This window comes from Haemorhous mexicanus, chromosome 23 (assembly GCF_027477595.1).
Source record: "Haemorhous mexicanus isolate bHaeMex1 chromosome 23, bHaeMex1.pri, whole genome shotgun sequence".
Taxonomy (NCBI): Eukaryota; Metazoa; Chordata; class Aves; order Passeriformes; family Fringillidae; genus Haemorhous; species Haemorhous mexicanus.
The window spans coordinates 2,327,538-2,338,601 of NC_082363.1; the positions used below are offsets into that span (position 1 = coordinate 2,327,538).

Below are 11,064 nucleotides of genomic sequence, written 5' to 3' on the forward strand. Positions count from 1 at the left end.
ATTAATATACAAATGGAATTATTATGTACCATAGAGGGAAGAAACAGAGTATTTAAACCTGTTTTTTCATAGCTCCCACTTTCAGTAGCAAGGATTTCATCCAAGAGTCAACACACCAAGAAATTTTTCTGCAACCCCGATGACAACCAGTTCTGCCATAGATCAGCTGTTGCAGCCAACACGCATCAGGTCACATCTGAATATAGGTGCATCCATTCCTTAAAACACAGACCAGTTCCACTGCAAGACCCCCCAGGACACGGAACAGCCCCAAGGAACAGTCCCAGCAACCTTTCAAACCAGGGCGAAGAGGAGGGCGGGGGAGCTGAACCCATGCTTTGGACATGGGGATTACACGAAGCTGGATGAATAAAAACGCCTCTCAGCACTCCATGCAACATCTCACTGGGCTACATTTAATATCCTTCCCACCTCAGTCAGCAGTTCTGCTGCCGGCAGCGCAGGAGAACCCGTCATTGCATCAGCCCAGGCAGAGCTTCACCGCACTGGAGCGAAGGGCTCAACACAACATCAGCCACTTACAGCTGCCAGGGTAACCAGATGAGGCACAACCACCTCAGCCAGCCAGGACAGAGAAAGTCTCTTACTAAGGCACTTTTCCCAGTTGTTTCTTTGTAACAATCAAGGAAAAGCACAGAAGCACCCACAGCTTATTGGTATATATATTACTAAAAAAAAAAAAAAAATCAAAGCAGCTTTGTGAGCAGAACTAATGAAGACTCATTTCTTACAGATGCATGTCTTGAGGTCGAATTCTCTGGCGTCCAATAACTGCCAGTTCCCACTGCAGCTTTTCCCACGGTCAGGAACACCTCTCTCCCATGTGGATTCTTTAATGTCTAATAAGGGCTGTGCTCTCACTGCAGCTTTTCTCTCCATGGGGTCGCTAATCAGGTCTCTCTCCTCTATTAAAACCGCTTGTTTTCACAAAACTCAAAGGAACGTCATGTCTCTGAGACTGAATACCCCCTTCACCCTCAGGTTTAGCTGATACTGGCAAATGGGTTCGAAATTGATTAGGGAAGATATATATACACATGGCAGGAATACTTCAGTCTTGGTCTCCAAGCAGATCAGAATAAATATCACTTATTTGTAGAAGCACAGAAAGGTTACAGAAATATGTAGGAACTCTGCATGTTCAGCTGTGCTGTCTCAAGCACGACGAGCTCTGACTCTTTATCCCCAACCTACACAGATGCGCACCGTCACGTTCCTACACGCCAGACACAGAGCCGCCGAATTCCATCTCCAGGGCATTTTTTTCCTTCCAGCTTAAAGCATAATCTGCAGATTTGCTTCAAAAACACCAGTGGTGATAGCCTACGTTCAACACTTTCTGCAGGGGAATTGCTCAAGCCTGTTCTTTTGCGTGACTGATTTTAGGATTTGTTTGGATTTGATGTTAAGAATGCGCTGCACTGCAACTGTAGGGGAATCTCTTGATTAATCGAGTTTTTTTCATTCTTACATGAAAGGGTAATTCCCCATCTCACTTTTGCTTCTCCAAGCTCTGCTTTGCATGTATTCAGCAGCAGATGGAGGAAAATGCAGAGTCACAACATTATGGTCTCCCTGCCACGCTGTAGAGCACTTGAGATGTGGATCATCTTGAAGTTTGGAAGTCTTGGTCCCACTGGTACAGACTTCTCCAGCAACAGCCATTTAGAACCTCTTCTCCAAGGTTTTGTATGCTTTCCAGAAAATTATACTTCAGAAGGAAAAAAATGTTTATCTGTCTGCAGTCCCTGAGACCACCTCAAGTGATGGAACTCCTCTCTCCCCCTTCAAACATCAACTGTGCTAGTGACTGGCATCAGTTCAGCCCACAAGTTTGACAACTTGAAATTCATTTCTGACAGAAATCAGAAATGGATCCAAGGACTCTCAGTCAAATCCCCAATCACAAAAGCTCACCAATGCTAAGAGGTTATGATCTTGACACCAGGGAGGAAATCCAGCCAGTTCCCAGCCAGTCCAGCCACTCCCGCTCTGCCACACCAGCCAGTCACCAAACACAGATGTGCAAATGTTATTTCGTTGCTTCATGACTCACCGCTTCCATTGCCCTGGAGAAAGTGCTTGTCCCTGTGACTAAACCAACTGGCAGCACAGTCCTTGGCGTGAGCCAGGTGTCAGCCCAAGGAAAATAATATTCCCCACTGACAAGCGCCCGGCAAGAGCCTGGCACACACTTGGGTGTGTTTTGTCTGCAGTGACTACCTGCGCTCCAGGCACTTTCTCCACAGGCGAGAGCCTGGGACTTTCCAGAGCTGAGCTCCTGAACCAGCCAGACTTTAATGGCTTTCCTTCTAGTGCAACTCAAAGTTGAGGTTTTGCAAAGCTGAGCTGGAAACTTGACTTTCATCGCAACAACAGGCGAGGTTTCACACCTCGGCTTTATGAGCTGACTTAAAGGAGGCCTCCCCACACCAAAGACTTGAGCAGAGCTGTATCTGGAGGTGAACACGTACTACCAGACCAAGAGGGCTCCTCCTGGGCTTCAAGGATACACCAATACAACTGCTGGGAAAACTGGTCCCTCATGTTATGCTGTTTCAGTGATGAACTTCACCTTTAAGCTGCAAAATCAGACTGACAGAAGCCAGGCAAGAGCATTAACTGCAGCCAACCCAGGGGCTGTAAACTCTGAAAGGATGCAGAGGAAGAGATGCTCCCTGAGCTCAACTGCTGCCAAAAATGGTGTATCTCACCATACCCACAACCAGCGTTATCATCTACAACATCAATCTTGAAGCCACTTCTATTTTTTAAATGTGGCAAAGATTCTCTGCTACTAATTCTTCCAATAAGCTTTTTCAGAGTTAAGAAAAAGACCAAAGGTTTACTGAGACTTTGACTACAAGGTGGTGACTGTGCTGGACATTGGCTGTCTGGATACATATCCAGCTGCTTTCCTAAGAGCAGCATCTCACAGATCCTGTGAAATTAAATCAGATGTTGATTACATATACAAGGGAGATACTCATCCACCCTGAGCTTTTATTCCCCTCACAGTAAGAATGCTAATGAGGCCGGAAGACTTCTTTCCCCTCCGAAGATGACTTCTTTAAACATACAACTTGACAATTTATTTTTCTTATTTTGCCCTATTAACTATTACAGGTCATCCGCAGCTGCCACAGAGAGCCTAAAGAGGGACATTTAAAGGAGCCTCTGTGATCTCTTTGGCAGCCATCACTGCTAATGAGGACGGGAGGTATTCACCCGGCAGAGGAGCAGATGGACCGCGGCGCAGAGCTTTGTGCCGTGCGGAAGCCGTGAACACCTCAGTGAAGACACAGGGAAAGCTGTGACAGGAACACCAAGTTACTCTCAGTGAATCTCATGGATAGCAAACACAGGTCAGTTTTCTTCCGGGAGAAAAACTGTAGGTGATTCACCACTTGCTTAAATAAAATCATTTACAGTCTGGCTGCTCTTTGTGTTGAGCTGAAAGATGGTTTCAAATCCAGCTCTGACTAGGTACCTGACCACCTTCGTGACAGGAACTTGGTCTGAACACAGCTCTCATTTCCTACCAAACTGGGAATAATAAAAGACATGGAAGCTCTTCCATATGGACAGAGGGGCAGCCAAGAGGAACACACACAGGTCAGAACTACCTCATCAGCAGTATCCAGCAGATAGCCCTGAAGATCGTCCATTCACCCTCCTTCCAGACACATCTGGATTTCTTTGGCTTCTCAGTGGAGAGATGAGAGCGCTCTCAGGGCATTCTGATCAGATGCAGAAGCTCATGCACCAGATCAAAGTGTGCTTATACAAAAAAAGCCCTTTTAGTTTTAAGTTGTTGAGCCTAATTAAAAAGGGGAAGAAAAAGGAAGCTCAAAAAGCTCTCTTTCGTTCTTAAAAATGTCCGAGCCTCTGACCAGAACACGGTTGTTGCGAAAGACTGCTGCTCTCCTCCCACCATCAGTTGGTCTGAGCAGAAAACTGATGTTCCTTTCACATCCAAACTCTGCTCCTTCTCACCCAAGTCACTCCAAACGTCTGCACCTTGCACAAGGCACAGACACACAAACTCTAATCCAGAGCCAGGCACAACAAAACACATTTCCAAAAAATCCATCCCAGGAAGGACGTTGTTTCTACCAAATTCAAAGGTGCTGCCTTCAATCTTTCCTGCTGACCAGGCTGCAGCAGGCTCTGGGATGTATCTGGTGTATTTATAAAAAGCCTGGAACAATGTTTGTTCTTTTACTGAAGGATGTTATCTTCACACTGCAGGATTTTACAGATTGCAGGAGATGATTACAGCAGGTTAAACAGTAACTACTGAAATGCACAAACCAAAGCACTTGCTGTGTTTTACTCATTGTCCAGGAGCCTTCATCACCTCTGAATGTGCTGCTGCAGAACAGTGGTGAAGATGGGTTTCAGGAGATCTGAGCTGCCATTACTCCCCAGGCAGAAAGGTGAAACCTCCAAATAACTGTGTGTGTACAATCACCAGGTGGGAAACACTGCAGACTTGTAGTCTGGGTGACGAAAAAAAGCAACTTCTGTCTGATTTTCATTAACTGTCCAAGGAATCTTCAAAACACCACAAAAACTTGAGAAAAGGAAAGGAGCAAGGCTGGTTGTACACTGTGAATTTCCATCCTCAGGCTCCTGTTCCTCCCACAAGATTCCTAAATCTGCATGCCAAAGATGCAGCTAAACTCAGAATCTTATTATGGAGAGCAATCATTTTTCTAGTTTATTCCTCAGTTCATTGTTTAGGAATGTTTGTCCTTGCAGTCTTTGGTTTCAGGGCGTTCTCAGACCTCAGCAAGTTCAATGAACTTAATAAAAAACACAAGTGAAGTATCTCACTGGTTCTTATTTTTGGTAGCTACAAATCCAGAGTGTATCCAACCCAGCGGCAGCTCCACAACTCACACCCAACTGCAACTCTCCCAAAACCTTCAGCAGCCTAAAAGCAGCCAGGAGGGGTAACCCTCAGTTCTGCCCCTTTGCAAATATCCTCAGAGAACAGTTTTGGTGTTTGTTATTTCTCAGGTGCCTATTCACACTTCACATGCAAAAGGGCATCTCCTCCTCTTCCTCACAACCCAACAGCAGTGTGAAACCACCACAACAGCAAGACAAGCTGCAGATGTGACACATCAGCTCACGAAAACAAAGCTCCTGAGGAGCTCCAGGTCCACCCTGACTCATCACCTCATCCAACATCTGCCTTACACTCATCTGGATATTTACTTCCTTTTTTATGGAAAGCCAGTGAGTGCCTCTTTGCCCTCAGCGAAGACAAGGACCTAATTTTGGACACACCTTAAGACGTCAATAAGGTCATTTACCAGGGAACTTGGCATGACTTTCTGGCCTATGAAAAGCAAGGAGGAATAAAAAAACAGTAAACAAGGCTATCACAAAGTGAATTTAAGCCTTTATTCATCTCCTGTTTTGACCTGATCAATGGATTTAATACCTTTGTATGCCTCACTGGACTGGTAAATTCTCAACATGTGAATCTGTTTTCTTGTACTCCGCAGGGATTATTCTACTGTTGTACCAAACTAATTTACAGTAAGGGCAAGAAATACCAAAAGCCAACATGGCTCTTGAATGGCTCAGCAACAACAGAAGCTGCTGATACAAATAATCACAACTAAACACAGCCTGGACCTTTGAAGAAACTTCAGAGAAGAAACAATGCCAGTCAGGCTCAGCAGATGACAGAATTTTGTGACCAAGTGTCATCAACTTATCTTTCTACCACAGCTCAGCATATAAAAACACTTAATAGAAGCTTAGTCCAAATCTACACTCTTTGTGGCTTTTCATTAAGTTTCTTTGAAATAATTACCCAGCCTAGGCCATTGTGGCGTCAACCAGCTGCCACCTCAAGTGCAGGCACAGAACAGAATCTGGAGCAGCCAGCAGTGGATCTCAGCCTGCTCAGGAGCCACCCTCTGGACTCAGCCTGGGGGAACCAGGAGGCAGCTGCAGGCAGACACTGCCGGGCAACAAGCCGGACTGCCACCGAGGTGGTGCCTGTGCTGCTTTAGGGCACCTGGGATCAGTACTAGGAACAGAATTATTAAAGATCTGAGGGCAGACTGCCACCAGAGCCAGCACCACCATCACCCCAATGAGCCACCTGACTGACCAATGAGCCTACACTCCGTGCGAGGCTGACACCCACTGGAACCCACCAAAAGAACCTGCCTCATGTACTCCCCTTCTGAGTCTGGGCAGTTATTTTAATCCCACTGCCCCAGTCTCCCAGCCAAACATCCTACTATGGTCTCTGGATTACATTACAGGAAGTGTTTGTAAAACCAGCACCAACAAGTTCTGGTGCTGCCCATTATTCCAGACATCATTCCAGTAAAACACAGGTGTAAACTGTACCCTCCCCTCCTTCACAGCTCCAGGCTGGAAAAGGCAGTACCTCATCTGTGAAAATGCCTAAAGTGACACAAACAGAGTGATGAAACAGGAATAGTTCTGTGGCCTTACTTCTGTGTTTTCCTACAATAAAAGTACACCTGGATAGAGATCTGTATGGGCTGAGCTGAGTTAGGATAACCATCCCAAGTGATATCCAAGGACTTACTGATCAGTGAGCACCAAAAAAAGCCAGGGAACACATTCAAGAGCTTTACTAGAAAACCAGGAGCACTGTTTCTTCTGACTCAAGCCAGTTCCTGTGGAAAGGCACTGCAAGACCTGCCAGTGTCTGACATGAGAAGTTTTTCCTCCTAGTGTTCAACACCAGCAGTGGCTGTCACCGTTCTCCCCAGGTCACAGCCTGCACCAGAGCTACCAAAATTCCCCTACACCACCTCAGTCCACAGCAGTGACACAGAGCTGAAGGCACAGATTTCACCCTCCCAGGCCAAAATAACACTCCATGCCATCAAGACAAAACATTTACTTACAAACTGGCCAAATATTCTCTAGGAATTACTGAAAACAGACACTCGCTGTCAGGGCAGGTTTTTTGCAGTTATGTTTAAAATGCCAACCACTTCTCCAGGAGGTATCCAGAGCATCTCCTTCGAGACAGACACTGGAACACGCTGAAGCCAAACAAAGCCCATTTCCCACCCCAAAAAAAACCCTTAACAATTATTTATTTTCTCCAAGATTGCCCTGATCTGCAGTGTATTCCACTGATTTTCAAGGAGCACTTTTGTTTCCTGAAATCCAGGGTTTCTCCTGGACTTGGTTGCCACTGTGAATGTCTTAATTCTCCCCCAGCACAGGAGTTGCACACAACAGTCACATGGTCCATCATTAAGAGGCTTCTACTCCTCTTTGCCCTTTAAAACACCAGTAAAGGGACAAAGCCATGTTCTTTCAGATAACTGGAAGAAAACACAGGGAGGAAAAAAATTATGGAAGGGCAGCACTTGTGCTGGGGACAACTGTTACTATATTTAGTTGCCTTGTTCTGCAAGCTGCTGAGCATCTGTTTCAGTGATGGTGAACGACGGGTTTCTTCCAGCATTAATTAGGTGAACCCAAACCACTGCTCCCACCACTTCCCCAAGCTCACATCTCCCAGATCATAACTCGGATTTGCTACTTATTTCACCTGAACAGTGGATCTCCAATCCTGGCACCAGCTGCATTTTTATTTCAGGGTGCCTTAACAGCTCAGTTGAAAGGAAATACAGAGCACTGGTTTTTGAAAGGGAAGTATTTGGGTAAGAAACTGAAAGACAATTTCAATGTATTTAAATGCATGGAGAATCTCTCCTTTGCAATCCCCTTTAATACCAAGGAAACAGATTTTTAAAAGGGCTTCTGAGGAAAAAAATAGCACTGCTCATGTAAGCCAGTGCTTCTTGAGACCAGCTTCAATATTCTCTAATTTGAGAGAAGAATTCACAGCAGGGAATGTTATTTCCATTCACCTCAGTAAACTAAACAAACCAATCAGGAGCATTTGGGGAAAAATAATAAAAACATGTATTTCTTCGAAATTCTTAATTCATCTCTTCATAGAATTCCTTGTGAGGCTGCAAATCCCAGCAAGGTTCCCACAGTAGATGGTTAAGTGAAGCGGGGCAGGAGAGGCAGCAAACCCTCTACACTCCTGACGAGCTGTAAGTTTCAGGAGTTTCCCCTGAATTTTTGCTTCTTTGGAAACAAGATGGTTGTTTCTCAAACAGGGACCGCGCAACAGCCCAGCCAACGGGCTTCCATCTGGGAAGGACAGTATTTCCCAAGCCCAGTGGAAAAACAAACACTGGGGTGAGCTGCTCAGAGGCTCCGGGGGTAAGGCGATTCCCGGCCGCAGCCCAGTCGAGGTTTTCGGCGGTTTTCCCCCAAACCTCGCCCCGCTCCCATGGCTCAGCCTCCCCGCACGCGCTTCGCCCTATTCCCAGGCTGGGGGATGGGTGGGAACCGGGCTCTGCCAAGCCCCGCTCCCTCCGAAAAGACTTTCTCTCCCGACTACAGCGTCCTTTCCAAGGAGGGAGCCTTCCCCTTGCCACCTCCACGGCCGGGTAGCCGCTTCCCTTCCCTCTGGAGAAACCCACCGCGCCGTGCGAGCCTTGTGCAGCGCCGGTCCCTTCCCCCAGGCGAGCACGGGCATACAAAGGAAGCCTTGCTCCATTGTCCACCTACAGCACCTACACACCGAGCCTCGGAGCCGGCTCCCCGCTCACCCCCTCGCCCGTTTTCCAGCCACAAATATTCCAGTGGGTACATCCCACTAGCATTCGGAGGCGGCGTGTCATTCCCTCCCCCTGCTTTAGTACCTGCAGCCAAAGGGCTGAAGCGTGTTTTAACTGTTTACTGCCGTGAGATCATCCTCATTCAAACACACAAATCCTGGGCAAAAATCACTTCGGAAAAACAGGGAGAAATGCCTGGCTACAAAGCCCCTTCCCAAACCTCCGATCGCAATTTGCTGAGGTAAAAACAACCAAAAAAAGGTAATTAATTCAGCGCCTGCCATTTTTCCCATCCATCTCCAAGCAACAGTACCATGGCAACTTTTTCCCTCCTTTAATACAGCTTATAAAAGGAGGAGGACTGGACAAAATAAAACCGAGGAATGTCAGATTTGCACCGTGGAACGCCTATTCCCTCAGCTAGTTATGGCTGGAATTAACCAAATAACTCTAGAGCGAGCCTTTTCCCCCCAAAACCTGGCTTTGTAAACAGCACTGGGTCACGTAACCTGGACTTGAGGGACACGACAAACCACCCTGAATACACATCCACCATCCGCGCCTTCACCAAGCGGCGAATTCTCGGCTCAGGGGTATAATAAAGGTGAAAAAAGGTGAAGCTTGATTAAAACAGGGCAATTTCAGAGCGATGAGGATGCAGAGATAGGGGTTGCCTGCTACAGCAGCTGAGGCCAGGAGGATGGAGGGGGATGTGAGACCCCCAGTCCTTCCACAACAGACGACCAGAAACCAGGGAAGAAGCACTGGGACCTTCCTTTCTCCCCCTCGATGTCACCGCATCTATTTTTCCCATGGTGACTCATTATTAAGGACGCTCCGTCATTTTTCCAGCACAGGAAGATTAAAGGAAGCTTCAAAATCCATTTTTTTCTGCTACTGGTGGGATTAAAGCAAAGCGCCTGGAGGGGCCATGAGCTGAACAGGTCTCGTTACTCTCTTTTTCTTCCTAAAAAACAGCTTCCAGCGCAGGGTACATCAACTTGAGAGCATTTCCACAGGAAAAAGGTGTTGCTGAGGCGGTGAGGAAGAAGTCTCTTCCTCCTCGCAGGGAAGGACGGAGGGAGGAGGAAAAAACCCAACCATGCAAACAGCTACTACTTCCTTATGAGCGGGATTAACCTATGCAATAAAAAAAAAAAAAAAAAACCACCACAAGGAAAAACAACCCAGCACGATATAAGGAGTCCAGAGTGCTTCCCGCGTGCAGGATCCCGTGTTTTCTCCGTGGGTTTGTGTGATTTTTTTTTTTTTTCCCCAGAGTCACGTTTTCGCAGCTGCAGGCGCTTCGGTTCCCACAGCTCGCTGCACCTCGGGGGCACACGCAGCATCCTCCACGGCTCCAGGTGGGAGGGAAACGCAGTGAAATAGGCGAAAATAAATAGAAAAAGTCCGAGCGTTGAATAATTTCGGGGGAAAAATAAAAGGAATGGAATGGAAAACAAATCGGCCAGGCTCAGCGCTGCCTCCCGACATCCTCGGCATGGGAGTCGCTCCGCGCCGACCTCCGAGCCCCACTCCCTGCTGCTCCGTCGTTTCGGATCCATTTTTAGCCATTTTTGTATTTCCCCGCTCCGGTCGCGCCGCCGATCCCGCCATGGCGCGGGTTATTTACAGCGCTGTTTTCCTCCTCCTCTCCACGGGAACCGCCGTCCCCGCGCACTCCTCCCCCCCTTTCTCACGTTTTTCCCCTCGTTTTTCCCCACACCGCCGGTCGGGCCGGACGGGGCCCCGTCGTCGCTCCCCACTCACCGCTTGAAGTGCTCGATGATCTTCTCCTCGCGCACGTTCTCCGGCAGGTTGCCCACCCAAAGGTGCCTGGTTTCCCGGACCATGCTGCGCGGCGCGGGGCGAGCCCGCCGCCCGTGCCCCGGCTCCCGGCCGCCGCCTGCCCCCGCGCCGCGCCGCCGGCCGCCGCTCGCCGCCCGCCGCCGCCTCCGCCTCGCCCTCCGCCCCTTCCGCCGCGGGGCCCGGCCGCCCTCAGCGCCACCGGCCGCCGGACCGCACCATCCCCGCCGGGGGGGCCCCCTGCCCGCCGGGCCGGCTGCCGGGCGCCGGGCTCGCTCTCCGCCGCGGCTGCGCTCCCTCGCCGGCTCCCCCCGCCGCGCCGCCCGCTCGCTCGCTCCCGCTGCCTCCTCCTGCTCCTCCTCCGGCAGCGGCAGCGCGGCGCCCCCGCCGCCGCCTCCTCCTCCTTCCCCCCCCCCGCGCTCCCGCTGCTCCGCCGGCCCGGCCGCGCTCGCTCGCTCGCCCCCCCTCCCCTTCCCTTTTCCCTTCCCTTGCCCGCGCCTCGCGCAGCGCCACACGGGGGCCCCCGCGCAGGCGCACTGCGCCCCGGGGCGCGCGCCGCGGGGTTGGCGGGGGGGCGGGG

General features: G+C 49.3%; 1 protein-coding gene across 5 annotated transcripts in view; it reads right to left on the reverse strand.

Annotated features, from left to right (window-relative positions):
- The window catches only part of SPEN (spen family transcriptional repressor), a 65,853-nt gene extending 55,245 nt beyond the window's left edge, over positions 1-10,608 (reverse strand). For all 5 annotated transcript variants that reach the window (XM_059866556.1, XM_059866558.1, XM_059866557.1 and 2 more), the window contains exon 1: positions 10,449-10,608. In XM_059866556.1, the coding sequence (XP_059722539.1) occupies positions 10,449-10,531 (83 nt within the window). In that variant the 5' untranslated portion in view covers positions 10,532-10,608. The remainder of the gene's footprint in view (positions 1-10,448) is intronic.
- Positions 10,609-11,064: the final 456 nt, after the last annotated feature.